General features: G+C 40.1%; 1 protein-coding gene across 5 annotated transcripts in view; it reads right to left on the reverse strand.

Moving 5' to 3' along the window:
- Positions 1-20,740, reverse strand: part of kif21a (kinesin family member 21A) — a 175,040-nt gene that overhangs the window by 22,137 nt on the left and 132,163 nt on the right. For 3 of the 5 annotated variants that reach the window (XM_038811218.1, XM_038811216.1, XM_038811217.1), the window contains 4 exons: positions 13,900-13,957; positions 11,876-11,930; positions 11,218-11,450; positions 6,280-6,396 (listed from right to left, as the gene is read on the reverse strand). In XM_038811218.1, coding sequence (XP_038667146.1) covers positions 6,280-6,396; positions 11,218-11,450; positions 11,876-11,930; positions 13,900-13,957 — 463 coding nt within the window. The remainder of the gene's footprint in view (positions 1-6,279; positions 6,397-11,217; positions 11,451-11,875; positions 11,931-13,899; positions 13,958-20,740) is intronic. The other 2 variants (XM_038811220.1, XM_038811219.1) reach the window with 1 other exon arrangement.

The raw sequence follows: 20,740 nt of genomic DNA on the forward strand, positions 1-20,740 counted from the left end.
CAACCTCTCACCTGCTTTTGTAGCCCACTATTCATATAGCTGGTCCAGTTCAGTTTCTGGCCAATGGCCCCAAGATGTTGACAATGGTGGAATCAACAATGCTAATGTCAAGAAAAGATGTTTGGATTCACCCTTTTTGGAGGTGGTCATTGCCTGTCACTTGTGTGGTGCAAATGTTAGTTGTCACTAATTAGCCCAAGCCTGAACGTTGTCCAAGTCTTGCTGCATATGGGCAAAGACTGCTTCAGTACCTGGTGGCTTGTCAATAGTGAACATGCTTGAAGATGACTGCACAATCCCTACTACTGATGTTATGATGAGGGAAGGCAATTGATGAAGCAGCTGAAGATGGTTAGGCCTCAGACACTACCCCGTGGAACTCCTGCAGTGATATCCTGGGACTAAGATGATTCACCTCAAACAATCCCAACCATCTTCCGTGTCAGGTATGACTCCCACCAATGGAGAGTTTCCTCACCATTAACTACAGTTTTGCTCAGGTTCCTTGATGCCATACTCTGTTTGATGCTGCCTTGATGACTAGGGCCATCTCTTTCATCTCACCTGTTTTGTCCACATTTGGACCAAGGCTGCAATGAAGTCAATGGTTGAGTGGCCCAGGCAGAACCCAAACTGAACATCAGTGATCAGGCCGAGTAAGTGCTGCTTGATAGCACTGTCAACGACACCTTCCATCACTTTTATGATGAGAGGGGGCAGACTGACTGGGTTGGATTTGTCCTGCTTTTTTTCCATATAGGATATTATGAAAGTCTGGTTATAATTATAATCTAAATTGATATAGATATATGGATGATATCCTATTTCTAATTCAGAGACTGCAGGTACATCAATAGCCTGCCAAGGTGGTGTTAGACAGATTATTTTTCAAAATTATGCTTCAATTCATTGAAAGTACTTCCTTGCTTGTGACCACTAGCTTTTGTGATGGATTGGACATAAAGAAATGTGGAGAAATATGAATTTTAACATTGTGGTTGGGGTATGGACAGTGTCATTAATGAGGAAAGCAGAGCTTTGCAACCTCTTCTGAATAGAAGGATGAGGTTACTAGAATCTCGAACAATATCAAATTATTTTGGATGATGAATTCGAGGTTTATGACATTCTCCATAATATTAAGAATAAACGACAAAGTATTTGATAATGAGGACTCAGTATTTAAATATGAAGGACAATATATTTAATAGTAATAATAATAACCTTTTATCGTCACAAGTATGAAGTTACTGTGAAAAGCCCCCTAGTCGCCACATTCTGGCGCCTGTTCGGGTAAGCTGGTATGGGAATTGAACCCGCGCTGCTGGTCTTGTTCTGCATCACAAACCAGCTGTCTCGCTCACTGAGCTAAACCAGCTATTTGCTTCTGAATGTACAATTCTACACTGGTTAGTTGCTTAGACTTTATTTTCCCGTCAGTTAGTTTTTTTTTTAAAAGTTAATTTGATATTATGTCAGATTGACATTTTGCAAATTCATGGTCAAACTAACTTAATTAGTCAAAGTGACCTAATGCATATTTAAAAGTGTCTATTCTATACACATCATGTTAGCAGCATGACCACTCACTATGAGACTATTGATTGGGACTGACATATTCTTGTGAAATTCGCAATGTCACAAGAATTTATGAATTTCCCAATATGGTTTTAATACTCAGGTGATTTCAATGGAAGCTAACATTTACAATAATATTTTCATTGCTCTCAAGTACAGATAAGGCAGATTAAATGTCTTGGCGAGTTACAAACTTACTGCAAACTTTGGCAGAAGGTACAAATCAAATGAAACTTTACAACAGTGAAACGATGATAGCGTTGCACTGCAGAAAAATTAAACTCTCAAAACATTCAAAGCATGCCATTTTTTTTTACTATTTTATTTCTATTTACTGCAAATTAAATGCGTGCTTTCATGAGGCCTCAGCAGTTTAGGAACATTTAGGAGCAGGCTATTTGACCTGTCAAGCTTGCGCTACCATTCACTAAGATAATAGCTGATCTGGTTGTGGTCTCAATTCTATTTTCCCTTGACCATCAAAGATCTGTCTAACTCTGCCTTGAATAAAGTTTTTTTTAAAATGTTTTTATTGGCATTTTTCAATTTTGTAGAATGATATTTTTAACAGATGGTGTATCTGGTATTTACATGTTGTCCAGTTTCTTATTTCTGAATATACATTCTCCCCGTTCCCCCCCCCGCCTTATCCCCCTCCCTGGTAGCCCCCTCTTCCACCCTGGGTGTCCGACTGCTGAGCTCCTTTCCTTTTATCTGTTGCCTTTGTTGTTGACCTTGTGGGCTCGGGGTGCTTCCTGCCCCCTCCCGTCCCCCATTTCCCCCCCCCGCCCATGTTTCTCTGTGGGTCCCTTGGATTCCCTCCCCATCTCCTCCCCCTTCCTCCTTTGTACTTCCTCGTTGTATGCATTCTTGCCTGCTCTCTCCCGTCTACTTCTTTCATTGGTCGATATTGGTCTCAAAAAGGTCTTGGAACAGGCCGACGAATGGCCCCCGCTTTGTGGAAGCCTTCTTTCGACCCTCAGGTGGTGTACTTAATCTTCTCCAAGTGGAGAACTTCCGCCAGGTCTGCCAGCCAATCTGCAGCTGTGGGTGGTACTGCTGAACACCAACCGAGCAGGATTCTCCGGCGTGCGATTAAGGAAGCAACGCAATGGTGTTGGTCCCTTTCCCCATCTGTAGCTTTGAATGTTCTGATACCCCGAAGACTGACACGGCTCCACCTTCACCCCCACAACCTTCAACATTGCCTCGAAGAAAGCTGTCCAGAATCCTAAAAGTCTGAGGCAAGTCCAGAAAATGTGGGCGTGGTGGGCCGGGCCTCCATGGTACCGTTCACATTTATCCTTCACCTCCGGGAAGAACCTGTTCATTCGGGTTTTGGTTGGCCCTTCAAGAGAAAATTCTCCTCATCTCAACCTTAAAAGGGAGATCTCTAATTCTTTAACTTTGTTCCCTTCTTCTAATCTTCCCCCACAAATGGAAACACTCCCCCAATATCGACCTCATTAAAGTCCCCACAGGATCTTAATACTTCAATAAGATCACCTCTCATTCTACGAAACTTCAATGAGTACAGGACCAAACTGTTCAACCTTTCTTCATAGGATCATCCCTTCACCCCAGGAACGATCTGTGTAAGCCTTCCCTGCGTTCCATCCAATACTATGGGCTGGATTCTCTGTTTTTGGGGCTATGTTGTTTTTGGGACTATGTCCCCAAGCCGTCGTAAAATCTGTGGACTTTCATGCCCGAGAAACTGGCGTGAAAGGGCCACATATTCCTAGTCCTGCAGGGGGCAAGCAGTGAACCAGCGTAAATCCAGCAGCTTTTGCTGCAGATACAGGCCCCCGCTGTTCCAGGTCAGAGGCCGCTCATGCGCACGGCGGCGGCTTCCAGCAACCTCGCCATGCTCCATGGCAGACTCAGACCGCAGAGCTGGACCTTGAACATAATGCCCCCGATCGATCGCACGCCCGACCTGGAGCACCCGCCCAAACATTGCCCGGCCGCATACAAGGTCCCCCCTACCCGCCAATCGGCCCCTGACCAGGGCTGCCGTGGACTGAGTCTGCAGCCGCCACCCTAGTATTCTGACCGGCAGGACCATGTTAGATCTACGCCGTCGGGACATCAGCTGGTCGGGGGTGGAGAATGGAGGGGCAGGCCTCCGACAATGGCCGCAGGTCGGTGATATGCGGCGTGGCATACTCTCCGAGTACGCCGCTTTACGGGGACCCGCAGATTCGGGGAACCGGCACCGGTCCCGATTTTGTGTGCCGAAATGGATTCTCCGTCCTGGCGCCAGCCGCGATTGCGGCGTTGGGGTGCAGAGAATCCAGCCCAATAACTTTATTTCAAATAAAGAGATCAAAATTATAGCCTTCCAGATGTGACCTCACAAATGTCCTTCACAGCTGCAGTAAAACATCCTTTTATATTTCATTTCCCTTGCAATAAATACCAATATTCTATTTGCCTTCCTCATCACTTCTGTATCTGCATGCAACTTTCCTAACTCACTGACCAGGACACCCAGATCACTCTGCACCGCAAGACTTCTGCAATCTCTCTCCATTTAAATAGTATACTGGTTTGCTATTCTTCCTGCCAAAGTTCACATTTTCCCACATGTTTCCACCATTTTCCCCCCCATTCTTTTAACCTGACTCCCAATTATTTGACCTGACGATATCCCTTTGCACCCGTCTACTTCCTCTTAACTTACTTTCATACCCATCTTCATGTCAGTGGCAAATTTAGCTACCTTACATTGAGTTCTCTTCATCCAAATCATTGATATAGATTGCAATAGTTGAGGCTCCAGCCCTGATCCCTGAGCCACTCCACTCATTAAAGCTTGTCATCCCAAAAATGACTAGTTTATCCCTACTCTACTTCCTGTCAGCTAACCAATCCTTTATCCATGCTAATATGTTATCGCCTACACCATGTTCTCTCATCTTGCGTGGTAATCTTTGATGTGGCACCTTATCACCTTTTTGAAATCCAAGTACACCACATTACAGCTTTTCCTTTGCCCACTTCGCTTGTTACTTCCTCAAAAAACTCTTTAAAAATTAGTTAAAAACTATTTTCCTTTCACAAAGCCATATTGACTCAGCCTGGTGACATTATGATTTTCTAAGTGTCCTACTATAATCTCCATAATAATGGATTCTAGCAATTTCCTTTGACAGATGTTTGTCTATAGTTTCCTACTTTGTCTCCCTATTTTCTTGAATATATGGTAATACATTAACTATTTCCAATTCATTGAGCCTCTTCCAAAATCCAAGGAATACTGGAAGATTATAACCAATATATCGACTATTTCTCCATCCACATCTTTTAAGACCAAAGCCATCTGACCCTGGGGACTTGTTAGCCTTTAGTCCAATAGCTTTCCCAAGACCATTTCCCTAGTGATGTTGATTGTTTTAAGTTCCTTCATCCTGTTCAACTTTTGATTGTCATGCATCTTTGGGAAGTTTTAAGTCTTCTACAGTGAAGACAATCAAAATATCTGTTCAATGATTCTGTCATTTCCTTGTTTTCCATTATCAATCTCCCGACTCGCGCTCTAGAGGACTAACATCAGCTTTAGTTACTTAGAAAAACAGATATGAGGAATTTCTACATCACCAGCTAACTTTCTTTCATACTCAACTTTTTTTTTTAAAGTCATTCTTTGCTGGTTCTTAAAATCTAAATCCTCTTACCTACCACTAACCTTTTCAGATTTGTACAATGTATGTTTCAATTTGATACAATCCTCAATTTCTTTATTCAGCCTTCACGGCTGCACAATAGCATTGTGGATAGCATAATTACTTCACAGCTCCAGGGTCCCAGGTTCGATTCCGGCTTGGGTCACTGTCTGTGCGGAGTCTGCACATCCTTCCCGTGTGTGCGTGGGTTTCCTCCGGGTGCTCCGATTTCCTCCCACAGTCCAAAGATGTGCAGGTTAGGTGGATTGGCCATGATAAATTGCCCTTAGTGTCCAAAATTTCCCTTAGTGTTGGGTGTGGTTACTGGGTTATGGGGATAGAGTGGAGATGCTGACCTTGGGTAGGGTGTTCTTTCCAAGAGCCGGTGCAGACTCGATGGGCCGAATGGCCTCCTTCTGCACTGTAAATTCTACGATTCACAAACAGTATTTTCCTTACTGGAATAAATATTGCCTAAGAGTTATTAAATATCTCCTTAAAAGTCTGCCACTACATCTCTACTATCCTACCTTTTAACTGAGTTTCCCAGTTCACAGAACAATACACTTCACTTTAACTAGCTCTGCTTTTATATACTTATAATTACCTTTATTCAGGTTTAAAACACTAGTCTTAGACACAACTTTATCCTTCAAACTGAATATGTAATTCTATCACATTGTGATTGCTGTCACCTAAAGGGTCCTTTTTAGGTGACAGTGCAACTTTTTAAAGAGATGTAAAATTAAGCTTCACATGAATTCTTTGACATCTTAACCTCTCAATTGATTTCTTTAGCTAATATTTCATTACACTCCTTCAAATAAAGCACTCATTAAATTAAGCTCAATGCAGCAAGTTATCTAGTTATTCAAGTTAAGCAAAAACAACTTTTTGCTTTGTCATATTTATTACAATGGAAAAGCATGGAATACGTTTTTGTAGTTGCAAAATAATTAAGTGGAAGACAAGTAATTGAATAAGATAGGCATTGGCTCCTGAATTCATTGGCCCTGTATGAAAAATTTCTTACTGTTTCTGTTCTTTAACCTTCATTTTCTCTCCTGCCAAGTTGCCTCTATCATATAACTTCCTTCTTGATAATGGTGAAGGTTCTGGTACTTTCTTTTCTGATGATGATGGTCTGGATCTAAAATCAAGCGTATTTTTAAAAATAAAAATGTAATAATTTAATGCCCCAACAAGGCGATTGCAAAATACAAGAGACAAAAAATAAAATTGTGGATAAAACCTAAATCAAGTAAATATAAATGTTCTATTAATATGCTACAGAATGTTATCCTGCTTCAAAAAAAATTGATCTCATTACTTGCTAAATTAATGGCACACAAAGTTCACCAATTTCCTCTGCTATTTCTCATCTCTGCTTCTGCAAGAATTATTATTGCAATTCATCATGTAGTAAAAGAAAAATTGGCATCAAACTTTTTTTACCTGTAGTTTTGGTCCAAGTCAATAACTGCACTCTGTATTCCAGGATGTGGTAATTTCTGCATATTTATTCTACAGATCAGTTTCTCAGACACCAAAATATTGCACAGCTGCTCTATGCCCTTCACCACCATTCCCTGCCTCTTAAAATAGCATCTTGAGCTGACATCTACAAGCAGACTACCCAATGCCATTGAAATCGTCATCATAAAGCCAGTAATAAAAAGCTCCCATGTTTGTATTTATTATTTTTGCAAGTAACGCATGCACTTAACATAATCTAAACCAAATGCAATTAGATTAAAGAAAAGATCAAGATTTCACGCAAAGCAGCAGAAGTATTACATTACTGCACGCTGGATATATTGCTTGGAATACAACACAGCATGTTAGTATCAGATTTATTTTAAACTGAACTGTTTTAACCTTGATCACTTCCCTTTGAATGAAATTACATTGCAGAATTACATTGTAAAATGTGTAGTATAGCTTTTTGGAAATGGGCAAGATTGAACAAACTAATAATCAATATATGGCAAAATCTTTCAGGATTTAAGATTTATTCTCCCAACACAAAAGAATGTACTATCTGAACACTTCTTTCTAAAATTCTACAAGTATCATTAATGAAGAAATATGTGGTGCTATAAAGAATAGCTTTGAGCTTTGTATGCTGCTCTACCAGGAAAATAAAATTAAGTAAGCTTGCCAAATAAAAACATTTAACCGAGTTTGTTAAAATGTGACACTGAGTAAATTTTAATTTTTTAACCTCAATACATTTGAATTGTGACAGATTAAAGATGATAATTTTCAATTGTTCTCCCATTTTAAAAGAAAAATCCACCTCAATGGCAATAAAATTTAATAAATGAAAATTAGTGAAAGGCTGTCACAAAACAATGAACACAATATACAGTTTCATTTTCTGTTTTAAAAAATTATAAAAATACATTAAAATCCAAATACCATATGTTTATAAAGATTGACATAACTAATTAAATACAGTTCACCTTCCATTGAGGAGGTTTTTGTTTTGTTTGGTTGTTTTTGTATTATGAAAATGCTGAAAATCTATCGAATAAAAGGTTATCCATTTTGGACCAAAAAAGGACAGAGCAGATTACTTTCTGTTAGGTACAGTGGATGATGAAAGAGATTTGGGGGTTCGGGTGCATAGATCCTTTAAATGCCACAAGCAAGTACAGAAAATGATCAAAAAGGCAAATGGAATGCCAGTATTTCTAATCATAGGATTGGAGTATAAAGACAAAGAGGTTATGCTGCAGCTATACAAAACCCTGGTTAGCCACCATGATCAGTTCTGTGCACCACACACCTTCGGAAGAATATTTTGGCGTTGGAGGGAGTGCAACGTAGGTTTACTAAAGTGATATCTGGACTACAGGGGTTAAGTTACGAGGAGAGATTACACAAATTAGGCCCATTTTTCACTGGAATTTAGAAGATTATCTGATTGAAGCATTCAAGATTTGAACAGGGAAAGACAGTAGATAAAGATAAACTATTTCCACTGGTTGGAGATTCTAAAACTGGGTTGGGTGAGGCATAATCTGAGGAGAGATGCTAGGAAGCACTTGTTCACTCAAAGGATGATAGAGTTTGGGGCTCGCTCCCATAAACAGCAGTTGAAGCTAAAACAGTTGGCAAATTTAAATTCAAGAGATTTTTGTTAAACAAAGATATTAAGGGATATGGGAAAAAGGATCTAATTAAATGACAGGGCAGACTTGAGGGGCTGAATGGCCTACTCCTGTTCCAATGCTCCAAGGTGCACCAGAAATTGCACTATTTTTCCCCTTTTTCTTTGACAGTCATAACAATGGCGAAGTTTAAAGCCAAACCGGATCCAACAATCTTATTTGAACAATGGAGCTACAAGCACTCATGAAACACAACATAAACACAAAGGAGTTAGAATCGTAGAATCACTGCAGTGCAGAAGGCGGCCACCCGGCCCATCGAGTCTACATTGACCCCCACCCCACCCTGTAACCAAGTAACCGTAAGTGACAATTTAGCACGGCCAATCCACCTAACCAGCACAACTTTGACTGAGGGAGGAAACCGGTGCATCCGGAGGAAACCCACACAACCGTGTAGAGAACGTTCAAACTCCACACAGACCGTGACCCAAGGTTGGAATTGAACCCTGATCTCTGGCGGTGTGAGGCAGCAGGGCAAAGTACTTTGCCACCATGCCACCCAGTATGTGGATACTAAATTGTATTCAAAGAGGCCCGTAGCATTGATTAGCCTGGGTTTAATATTAAGTCAGCAATAACTGGAGACCGCATTGATGATATACAAGATCAGAGATGATTAGCATGAAGACATGGCTGATAAGAATATACAGCAGGGTATTATGGATCCAAAACCAGTGCTGCAGTCTTGGCAGTTTAAGATATACATGCAACTAAAAATGCTTCAATGGAAGTTACTGATGAAATTAAATGCTCACAGCTAATAGTCTGGCACTTAAAGCTGATAAAGTAATTGAACCTGGCTTCATTCGCTCCAGGGTAGATTTCACTCCAGCAAATATCTTTAATTCTATTAGTTCTGAACTAATCGAACATGAACATATATCTTTAGCCAGGAAGAACTGAGCCAAGCACAAGGATTTAAGTAAAATGCCCAATACAAACTTCTCCATTTGGATAGGGCATTTCTAACCTACTAAAAAAATGTTAACAAATACCATAGAAGCAAACTGAAGCAAGCAAAACACAAAATGATTTTAAAGGAAAAATAAAAATGGGTCAAGAATGTGAGCCATTAAATTATAGAAAATTAAATAGACTAACAATACTGTTCAATAATGGATCAACTTAGAAGCTTCCCTTATGAAAATAGATGATAGATGATATTTTAGCTTGTCAATGGAAGTATTAGGTAACACAGAATAATGTCTTGTGAATGACCTTCTAAAAGTTACAATAATTATTTTTTCTTTCAATAAAAAGATTTGAAGGAAAGGTTTGTCTTCAAGAAGGCAATTTCAAACAAGGGTTTCTTTAGACAGCAGAACCGAGGTTGGACGGGGGGACATGTCTCAAAATTAGCGAGAAAACAGCAAAGAAAGAAGTCAATTTGTTCATTTGATGAGTTCTTTTCCAATTTTGAAGTGTTGGATGAATGAACCGGAGAGGCATTAATAAGAAAATAACAACTTCCAAGGTAAAATAAAAAGAGCTAGTCAAATAAATTGAAATGTAAAAAAGAACAGAAAGGTAAGATTAGATAACAAAAAGAGCTGTTCCGAAAGAAGTTGACGACACATTGCCTCACCCTATTTCTAAAGGCGACACAGGTAAAGCTGGAGGTCCTTGAATGTTTGGGGAATTCAAATTAAAATGAGACTAACAGTAGCTTGTGACAAATTGACAGTTAATAATACAAAATATGATAAAACAGAAAAAATGAAGGAAAGCAAAGATTAGAAATTGTGCAAGGACAGACTGGCAAGTAAATTGTAAATTATTTAACATAAAAAGTAAAAGAAAAAGAGTAGGAATCTTATGCAGGATCAAGGAATATTTTGAAACATTGAAGTAATTGTTCTGGATTTTTATAGGAATATGTGAAGAACAAGCAAAGGTAAAATGAGTGGAGTAGTTAATTAACAATTAGAGGTAAGAAAATACTGTACCGAGTAATTCAATTAATTTAGAAAGTGGAAAAAAACTTGATGCCATTTACTCAAGATTGCTAACGACAGGTACCCAAATGGCAAATATTTCAGTTCCTTGCATCAACTTCCTCACCTTGATCAGCTTTACATGAAAGGGATAAGCACAATAGAAAAGGATAGAGTCCCCCTTATTCATTCTGCAATCTGTTCCATTTATGTTGCAACTCCCAGCATCAGTCATATTTTTAATTATGCAATGGATTTACCTATCGACAACATGCTATGTTTAAAGTTCAGCTGCTAAATTAGTTGAATAAGGGCACTGAAAAAAAAAAACACCAATTCATAGAATGCGGACGTCGTTGGCTGGGCCAGTATTTATTGCCCAACCCTATTTACCCTGAGGGTTCGTTTTAAGAGTCAACCACATTGCTGTGGATCTGGAGTCACATGTAGGCCAGATCAGGTAGGGATGGCAGATTTCTTTCCCTAAGGACATGAGTAAACGAGATTGGTTTTTACCTCAATCGACAATGATTTCATGGCCATTGTTGGACTTTTAATTCTAGATTTTGAATTTCACCATCTCCAGTGGCGGTAATCGGACTGGGTCTCCAGAGCATTACCCTGGGTCTCTGGATTACTAGTCCAGTGACAGTACCACTAGGCCACTGCTTTTCCATTTCTGTAAATCAATTTTCTTTTCGTAAATCAATTCTTGAAGTTGGATACTAAACACTTATTTTATGCTGGACAGGTTGATTTAATACCAGAATTAAGGATAAGACAGGAAAATGCCATCATAAACCAATGCAGCATCATGCTACAAGCTGAGGTAATTAGTGCATGGCAGGCAGAACTTACATGCTACTGCCAAGCCTAAGAGGCAAGCCAGATGGTGATGGGATTATCTCTCTTTCTCTAGCTGAAGCAGCATCAGCCTGCAAAGAAGTTCCAGTCTCCTTTTCAATTTCTTGCACCTCTGCAACAGGCATTAATGGCACAGACATAGCAAGATCTCCTGAAACAATAGCCGAGGCAGAATCACTACTGTCTGCATAAAGCAATTCCATTTGTGTAGCTGTCCTCCTTCGTGCCTGTACAATAATGTGCAGAAACATTTAAGATTGTAATACATTATCAATGGTTAATTATAAGCAGAATATATTTTGATGATTTAAACTGATATTTTAAATAACGGTAACAATTAATAGGATGACACAAGCACGTGGTAGTTTTCAACCAATTTGGCAATGTGGATTTAATTCAGCCATCCCCTACATTTCTTTGGCCTGGCAATTACATTTGTGTTTCAATATCAAGAAGCAATTTTATGAGCAGAGGTTGATTTGAAAGCAATAATTACTAATAATTTTATAACTGTACGAGAGCAAGACATTAGACAATACTACAGGTATTTATCCGACAAATTAATTTGAAACATTCAGAAGGTCTCTCTGCTCCAATGCCCTCTTTTTAATATAGCTCTCCAAACAAGTTAGAAAATAAGAAACTCAAATACCTTATCCTTTGGTTTGGTGTCACCTGTTAATCTCATAAGGTCAGACGTCAATGAACTGTAGAAACAAAGGTAAAAACACAGAACCAAAATAAACTTCCTGTCCCAGGAGATGCAATTTCAACTAATTTATTCAACAATTAATTCTGATGCAGGATGGTTCCTGATCTGTATAATAAAAGCAAAACATGCGTTTATTATATGATCTTTCACTATGCTGTTAATATGCTTTTTATAATGCTGGAGAACGGAAATAAAAACAAAACGCTAGGAAAATTCAGGTATCAGTGTCTGTGGAGGGAGAAAAACACAATGTCGTGTGTCCGATATGACTTTTCTCTGGAACTCAAGTTAGGTTATCCAATTACTCCACTTTCACATCTTCTCCCTGCCTTAGTCCTTCACCACACATTCCAAGGAAAGCCAGATAAAGAACTTCAAAATTTCTCCAGATATTTTAAGAAGATTGGACATCCAATTAAGCAACCCACACAATGTACCAATTAAAACCCCATTTTAATCGGTTTCCTCTAATTAGATAAAATCTGGTAACCATCCAGAAGTACATGAAAACAAATCTTTGCCAGTCCCTGCCAAAAGCTTGGATGAAAAACTGAACGTGTACCATTGGTGATCAAAACACAATTTTAGATGCATTCAAACGTCAAATGCAACATGCAGTAACTAAGTATATCTAGAGAAATACACTATACTAGTGGCAGACTTGGAGATTAAAGGAAGATCATCCATATTTTAGCACAGCTGTTTCAAAAAAGGTGTTTCCAATGCACCACAATGGCTGTTTTCTGAGGTAAACTGCTACAATAAGCCTAGTGTCCTCTTTATTCTTTGAAAGAAAAGAGCTCATCCAAAAGTTAAAAAATTGAGTCAATGCCCCTCGATTCAGGTACGTGTAGGTGTGCTCTTCACCATATATTCAAGACAACTCAGTTGTTTTGAAAAGTTGAAGTGATAAAACTGATACAAAAATGGTGGAAGACATTTTAAAATAGTGCACCACCACAAAGAATTTTAAGCCACATAAATAGAATTTTAAGTCACAGAAATACAAGTTTTACAGGTGGGGATGTTATTAATTAATCAGAAAACTTTGGCCAGGATTCTGCGTTTCTGAGACAAAGTGTTGACGCCAATGCAGAATCAGTAGACCAGGGGTGGGCAAACTTTTCCGTGCAAGGGCCACATTCAGAAATTCACAATTTTAAAGGGCCGCATAGTATATTAAGTAAAATAATTAATATTTAAAATAACCAAAATAAAAGGTTTTTAAAGAAAAAAAAAGCAATTAATTTTTATTAATTAATATTTTAAAGTAGAAACTTTACATGAAACACATGTTGTGCCAAGCAATGATCACCCTACTCAAGTCAACGTATCCACCCTATACCAGTAACCCAACAGCCCCCCCTCCCCATTAACCTTAAAATTAAAAAATATTTAAAAAAAACATTAAAAAAAAAAATTTTTTTATGACTTGATCTTGGTGGGCCGCATAAAGACCTTTGGCGGGCCGTAGTTTGCCCACCCCTGCAGTAGACATTTACGACAGAAAAATTGGCACTGTAACTGGACCAATTCCGCTACCGTTCAGGGGCTAGGACCGGTGCCACTTGGAACACAATCGATTTCAATGAAAAACATGCGGGATTCACTGGGTCCGCGATCGACACTCGGGAGGCTGACAAGCTGCAGCCGCACATACACATTCCCCCCACACACTTATCCAAGCTAACAAGATGGCTTCAAATTATTTAAAGTACAAAGCAATTTAATTTCTCCAAAAATATTAGTGTTTTTGAGCTTAATTCTTAATTTAATTAACTTCAACAATACCAAGTTAAATATTGTGGCAGATTCCTGGACACACTTTCTAGAGATTTCTGTGTTTTATTCTGTTCAATACGTCACAAGTTATGGAAATAACTGCACTTTTTTGGGAAAATAGGAAAAGCTTGCCAGAAATAAAATAGCAGTGCGCTTTGGCACTATTGAGTACATTATCTTACCTGCCTTCTGTTCCAGGACTAGTTACATTTTCTTCTTCACTGCTTTCATCTCCATTTTCTACAAGTTATTACAAAACATAAATGTTATCCCTTTATTTTACACTAAAAGGTTCCTAGAGATATCAGGTACTTAGAAACTTCAAGGACTAAGATTATATTTATATACTTGTGCTAGTGACTTTCACCTTATATTTCCTAACAGTTGTGCAGAACATAGAGGTAACTGAAAAAAGATTACAGAGCAGTAATCTAAAGGTCAGAGAGCATCAGACCAATAGTTAAATAGCTAACCGCCTCACAATGATCACCTGAACCCAAGAACAAAGATCAGGTACTGCACTGTAATTACTATTTTATTTATGCTTTAAGTTACAGGAATTTTAGCAACAATTTGTATTGCACATGTCATCTATTAGTCAACTACACAATTTTGCGTTGTAGTCACGGCCAATTTATCCTACATGAATTGGACAGCAAATAATTCCTGACAAAGTATCTGTAATATCACAGGCAGGCAACACAATGACATTGATTAATATCACAATCATACTGTAACTCACAAAGAAAATAATCGTCTCTCTCTTGGAATGGTGGCCTGGAAAATTTATATATTCCTTCAGTCACAATTCATTCTGCCCAGATAGTGAAAACTTGTTTAAATTTGAAATTTAGCTGCCATGAACTATTAATCTCGAAAGGGCGAATCAATAAAAAAAAAATACAATGCAGTTATATTAACAAAAGGGTACACTATCTTGATTCCATTAAAATATTACAAAAAGGAACCGATTACATATTTTGCCATAGTAATGTATCCTTAAATCAAATTTGTCATTAAAATCAAATTAGAAATGAAGTTGCAGCAACAGACTTAGGTAAAATTGTTCTTAGCTCAGTGTTCAGTGCTATTCCAGAAATGTTCAGTTGTCATGCTCTCTACAGATACGGACTGATTACAAGTTTTTGTTTCAAACAACTTTGTAAGTTTCAATTTTCACCTTGTATTCAAATTGATAGATTGGATACAGCAAAGGTTGTAGATTCTTTACTTTTTCAATTTGTTAAAAACATCTACCCTAGGATAGGGTCACTGCTGAATTGTTTAATTCGATTCCAAATAGCTACATTTGCTTAGAGTACTTGACAATATGATGTTTTAATTAAAATCTAACTCAATTTTAATATGAATAGGTTGGGGTGCATAACAGCTTTGGTATACAAGACTGAAGGGATCATTTGGTGCGGACAAATACACAATCCATCTGCTTATGACCCCACCCCCAATCTTTAAATGTGTACCAAGCCAATAGTTGTCATTCAAACAAGCAAGTGATAGGTAACTGTGAAGTTTAAGGAAACTTCAAGAGGTAATGTGATTGCTCCCTGCTACAGTACATGCAAGGCTTGTTCTAGATGTTTAACAGGAGTGTTTATATTTTGATGCAAAAGTACTAATGAGAAAGGTACTCATTAGGTTACAGCAGGTCCTCATTAGGTTACAGCAGGCGTTATGTATGAAAAATAAACAAAGTATGAAGATGATACTGAAGGCAAATGATTTGGTGTTTCTTTTGTTCATTCTCCACATACAAACATTATCAGACCTGTTGTAGAGCCAAAGAATGACAACTGAAGGAAAACTTCAAATCCAGTTTATAGGAGAGTGCAAAAATGTACAAATACTACTGACAGTGGTGAAAAATCACTCAACTAGCCGATCAGCTCCAGATGAAATGCGGCAATTGCCTGCCATTGTAGTCACAGCACAAAAACAGTGAAAGTGCAAAGAAAAATACAAACTTCTCTGTAGCTCTATTGTTGTAATTAATTCACTTCAAATTGCGTTTATTAACAAAACTGCTGCTTCTTTTCACCTAATATAAAAATTAGCCGAACAAGAATGCATTCATCTGTATGCTAAGATTACGAAGACTTCAATTTCAATTAAACTGCATGGAGAGTTCCAAGCTAAAAGTTAATTCTCTTTCCCCCCCAAATGGGTTGGTCAAGATGCGATCTTGCAAGCTCAGAATACTTCATGTTCCAACGGCGCAATTAGCAATACATGTTTCCTGTTAAGGACAAAGTTAAGTTGCAGTGGTTGCTGCATGAACCATTAGTGAACTAGGTAGTATATCTTAAAAGAGCAAGACTGCAAAAAAAAAAAAAAAAAAAAATCTGGTCAGTTGAAGCATCACACCCCAAGTGATTAAAATAAATCAGGAACTAGCATGGTCAGCATGATAATACTGTGTCCCAGCAGAGGGAATACACTTTGCAATTAATTCCTAAACTTTCTCCATTTTTCAAGGTGCTGCCAAGCCTCCATTCTTTTTGTGGTGAGCATTTAATTTCCTCTCTGCGACTCTCAAATGAAATCTAAGCCTGTCCAACAATACTACTCCCACATCTAGCAGAGGAGAAAAGCAAAACTTCGCCCACTTCCACTCAGAGTGCCAAGTTCCAATGCAATCAGTGGAGGCAGCATATGAAGACACTGAGCAACAACAGGGTGAGGTTGCAAAAACTACAAACTTCTCCAACTCCAGTTCGCAATAAGCATTATAACAAATTTTTTTTGGGTGGGGGCTGAGGGCGAGAGAGAGAGAGAGAGAGAGAGAGAACAGGAGGAAGCAGTGAAGATTTAAATCTTAATGTACTCTGAATTTAAACGTGTGAGTACCATGTGCAGTTGTTGTCTTCCGGTTTTGAATTCTTAAGGACTTGGATAGGCTAGGAGAGTGGGCAAAGAAGTGGCAGATAGAACATAGAACAGTACAGCACAGAACAGGCCCTTCGGCCCTCAATGTTGTGCCGAGCCATGATCACCCTACTCAAACCCACGTATCCACCCTATACCCGTAACCCAACAACCCCCCCCCCCTTAACCTTACTTTTATTAGGACACTACGGGCAATTTAGCATGGCCAATCCACCTAACCCGCACATCTTTGGACTGTGGGAGGAAACCGGAGCACCCGGAGGAAACCCACGCACACAGGGGGAGGACGTGCAGACTCCACACAGACAGTGACCCAGCCGGGAACCGAACATGGGACCCTGGAGCTGTGAAGCATTTATGCTAACCACCATGCTGCTCTGTTGCCCCCTATGGAATACAATGTGGAAAAGTGCGAGGTTATGCACTTTGGTGGGAAGAATGGGGGCATAGACTATTTTCTAAATGGGAAAGGGCTTAGGAAATCAAAAGCACAAAGGGACCTAGGAGTCCTAGGTCAAGATTCTCTTTAAGGTTGACATGCAGGTTCAGTCGGCAGTTAGGAAGGTAAATGCAATGTTAGCATTCATGTTGAGAGGGCTAGAATACAAGAGCAGGGATGTACTCCGGAGGTTGTAGAAGGATGTGGTCAGACCCCATTTGGAGTATTAGAACGTAGAACATAGAACGATACAGCGCAGTACAGGCCCTTCGGCCCACGATGTTGCACCGACATGGGAAGTCAAAAACTAAAGGCCATCTAACCTACACTATGCCATTATCATCCATATGCTTATCCAATAAACTTTTAAATGCCCTCAATGTTGGCGAGGTCACTACTGTTGCAGGTAGGGCATTCCACGGCCTCACCACTCTTTGCGTAAAAAACCTACCTCTGACCTCTGTCCTATATCTATTACCCCTCAATTTAAGGCTATGTCCCCTCGAGCTAGCCACCTCCATCCGCGGGAGAAGGCTCTCACTGTCCACCCTATCTAACCTGTGTTGTTCCTCGTGTCTTAATAAAGCTCGTAGTCACAAATGTGGAGAAGATGCTTTATTGTGAATTTGTTCTCTCTTCAGACCTTAACATACGCTACCTCAAGTGCTGCCTGCCTGCCTGCTTGTGTGTCTGTGTCCTGCTACAAGTTCTGCCTTCCGTGAAGTGTGTCCTCACTTCCTGTCCCGGTGTATTTTTATGGCTCTCCCGTGCTCCCTCTTGTGTTTGCTCAGTTGTATTGCATCTAGTTAACTTGTGATCACCACATAACCCTCTGATCATTTTGTATGCCTCTATTAAGTCACCTCTTAACCTTCTTCTCTCTAACGAAAACAACCTCAAGTCCATCAGCCTTTCCTCATAAGATTTTCCCTCCATACCAGGCAACATCCTGGTAAATCTCCTCTGCACCCGTTCCAAAGCTTCCACGTCCTTCCTATAATGAGGCGACCAGAACTGTACGCAATACTCCAAATGCGGCTGTACCAGAGTTTTGTACAGCTGCAACATGACCTCATGGCTCCGGAACTCAATCCCTCTACCAATAAAGGCCAACACACCATAGGCCTTCTTCACAACCCTATCAACCTGGGTGGCAACTTTCAGGGATCTATGTACATGGACACCGAGATCCCTCTGCTCATCCACACTGCCAAGAATTTTACCATTAGCCAAATATTCCGCATTCCTGTTTTTCTTTCCAAAGTGAATCACCTCACACTTCTCTACATTAAACTCCATTTGCCACCTCTCAGCCCAGCTCTGCAGCTTATCTATGTCCCTCTGTAACCTGCAACATCCTTCCGCACTGTCTACAACTCCACCGACTTTAGTGTCGTCTGCAAATTTACTCACCCAACCTTCTGTGCCCTCCTCTAGGTCATTTATAAAAATGACAAACAGCAACGGCCCCAGAACAGATCCTTGTGGTACGCCACTCGTAACTGAACTCCATTCTGAACATTTGCCATCAACCACCACCCTCTGTCTTCTTTCAACTAGCCAATTTCTGATCCACATCTCTAAATCACCCTCAATCCCCAGCCTCCGTATTTTCTGCAATAGCTGACCATGGGGAACCTTATCAAACGCTTTACTGAAATCCATATACACCACATCAACTGCTCTACCCTTGTCTACCTGTTCAGTCACCTTCTCAAAGAACTCAATAAGGTTTGTGAGGCATGACCTACCCTTCACAAAACAATGCTGACTATCCCTAATCATATTATTCCTATCTAGATGATTATAAATCGTATCTTTTATAATCCTCTCCAAGACTTTACCCACAACAGACGTGAGGCTCACCGGCCTATAGTTACCGGGGTTATCTCTACTCCCCTTCTTGAACAAAGGGATCACATTTGCTACCCTCCAATCCTCTGGCACTATTCCTGTAGCCAATGATGACATAAAAATCAAAGCCAAAGGCTCAGCAATCTCTTCCCTGGCTTCCCAGAGAATCCTAGGATAAATCCCATCAGGCCCCAGGGACGTATCTATTTTCACCGTGTCCAGAATTGCCAACACTTCTTCCCTACGCACCTCAATGCCATATATTCTAATAGCCTGGGTCTCAGCATTCTCCTCCACCACATTATCTTTTTCCTGAGTGAATACTGACGAAAAGTATTCATTTAGTATCTCGCTTATCTCCTCAGCCTCCCACACACAACTTCCCACCACTGTCCTTGACTGGTCCTACTCTTACCCTAGTCATTCTTTTATTCCTGACATACCTATAGAAAGCTTTTGGGTTTTCCTTGATCCTACCTGCCAAAGACTTCTCATGTTCCCTCCTTGCTCGTCTTAGCTCTCTCTTTAGATCCTTCCTCGCTTCCTTGTAACTATCAAGCGCCCCAACTGAGACTTCACGCCTCATCTTCACATAGGCCTCCTTCTTCCTCTTAACAAGAGATTCCACTTCTTTGGTAAACTACGGTTCCCTCGCTCTACCCATTCCTCCCTGCCTGACTGGTACGTACTTATTAAGAACACGCAATAGCTGTTCCTTGAACAAGCTCCACATATCCAGTGTGCCCAACCCTTGCAGCCTACTTCTCCAACCTACACATCCTAAGTCATGTCTAATGGCATCATAATTGCCCTTCCCCCAGCTATAACTCTTGCCCTGCGGGGTATACTTATCCCTTTCCATCACTAATGTAAAGGTCACCGAATTATGGTCACTGTTTCCAAAGTGCTCACCTACCTCCAGATCTAACACCTGGCCTGGTTCATTACCCAAAACCAAATCCGATGTGGCCTCGCCTCTTGTTGGCCTGTCAACATATTGTGTCAGGAAACCCTCCTGCACACATTGTACAAAGAACGACCCATCTAATGTACTCGAACTATATCTTTTCCAGTCAATATTTGGAAAGTTAAAGTTGTGAGCAGAGCAGTTTTGGGCTCCGTATCTAAGGAAGGATGTGCTGGCCTTGGTAAGGGTCCAGTGGATGTTCACGAGAATGATCCCTGGAATGAAGAGCTTGTCACCTGAGGAGCGGTTGAGGACTCTGGGTACTCATTGGCATTTAGAAGGATGAGGAGAGATCTCACTGAAACCTACAGGATACTGAAAAGGCCTAGATAGGGTGGACATGGAGAAGATGTTTCCCCAGTAGGAAAAACAAGAACCCGAGGGCACAGCCTCAAACTGAAGGAACAATCCTTAAAAACTGAGATAAGGAGGAATTTCTTCAGCCAGAGGGTGATGAATCTGTGGAATGCAGAAAGCTGTGGAGGCCAAATCCCTGTGTCTTTAAGAGAGATAGATAGGTTTATTGATTAGTATGGGGAGAAGGCAGGAGAATGGGGATGAGACACATATCAGCCATGATTGAATGGCGGAGTAGACTCGCTGGGCCGAATGACCTAATTCCGCTCCTAGGCCTTATGGTCTCATTTGCACCATGTGGATGGTTCAACAATAAATCTTTTATTTCAGAATTGTCTTCTGTACTTCAAGCTTTTTAATCTCTTAAAAAAGTTCTGAATGGGTTCTGGGCATGCCCAGCACTGGAAGAATTCTGGAAGGGGGTGGCGGGGACGGTGCCGAGGGTGGTTGGATCCAGGGTCAAACCAGGGTGGGGACTCGCCATTTTTGGAGTTGCGGTAGA

This window comes from Scyliorhinus canicula, chromosome 11, assembly GCF_902713615.1.
Source record: "Scyliorhinus canicula chromosome 11, sScyCan1.1, whole genome shotgun sequence".
NCBI lineage: Eukaryota > Metazoa > Chordata > Chondrichthyes > Carcharhiniformes > Scyliorhinidae > Scyliorhinus > Scyliorhinus canicula.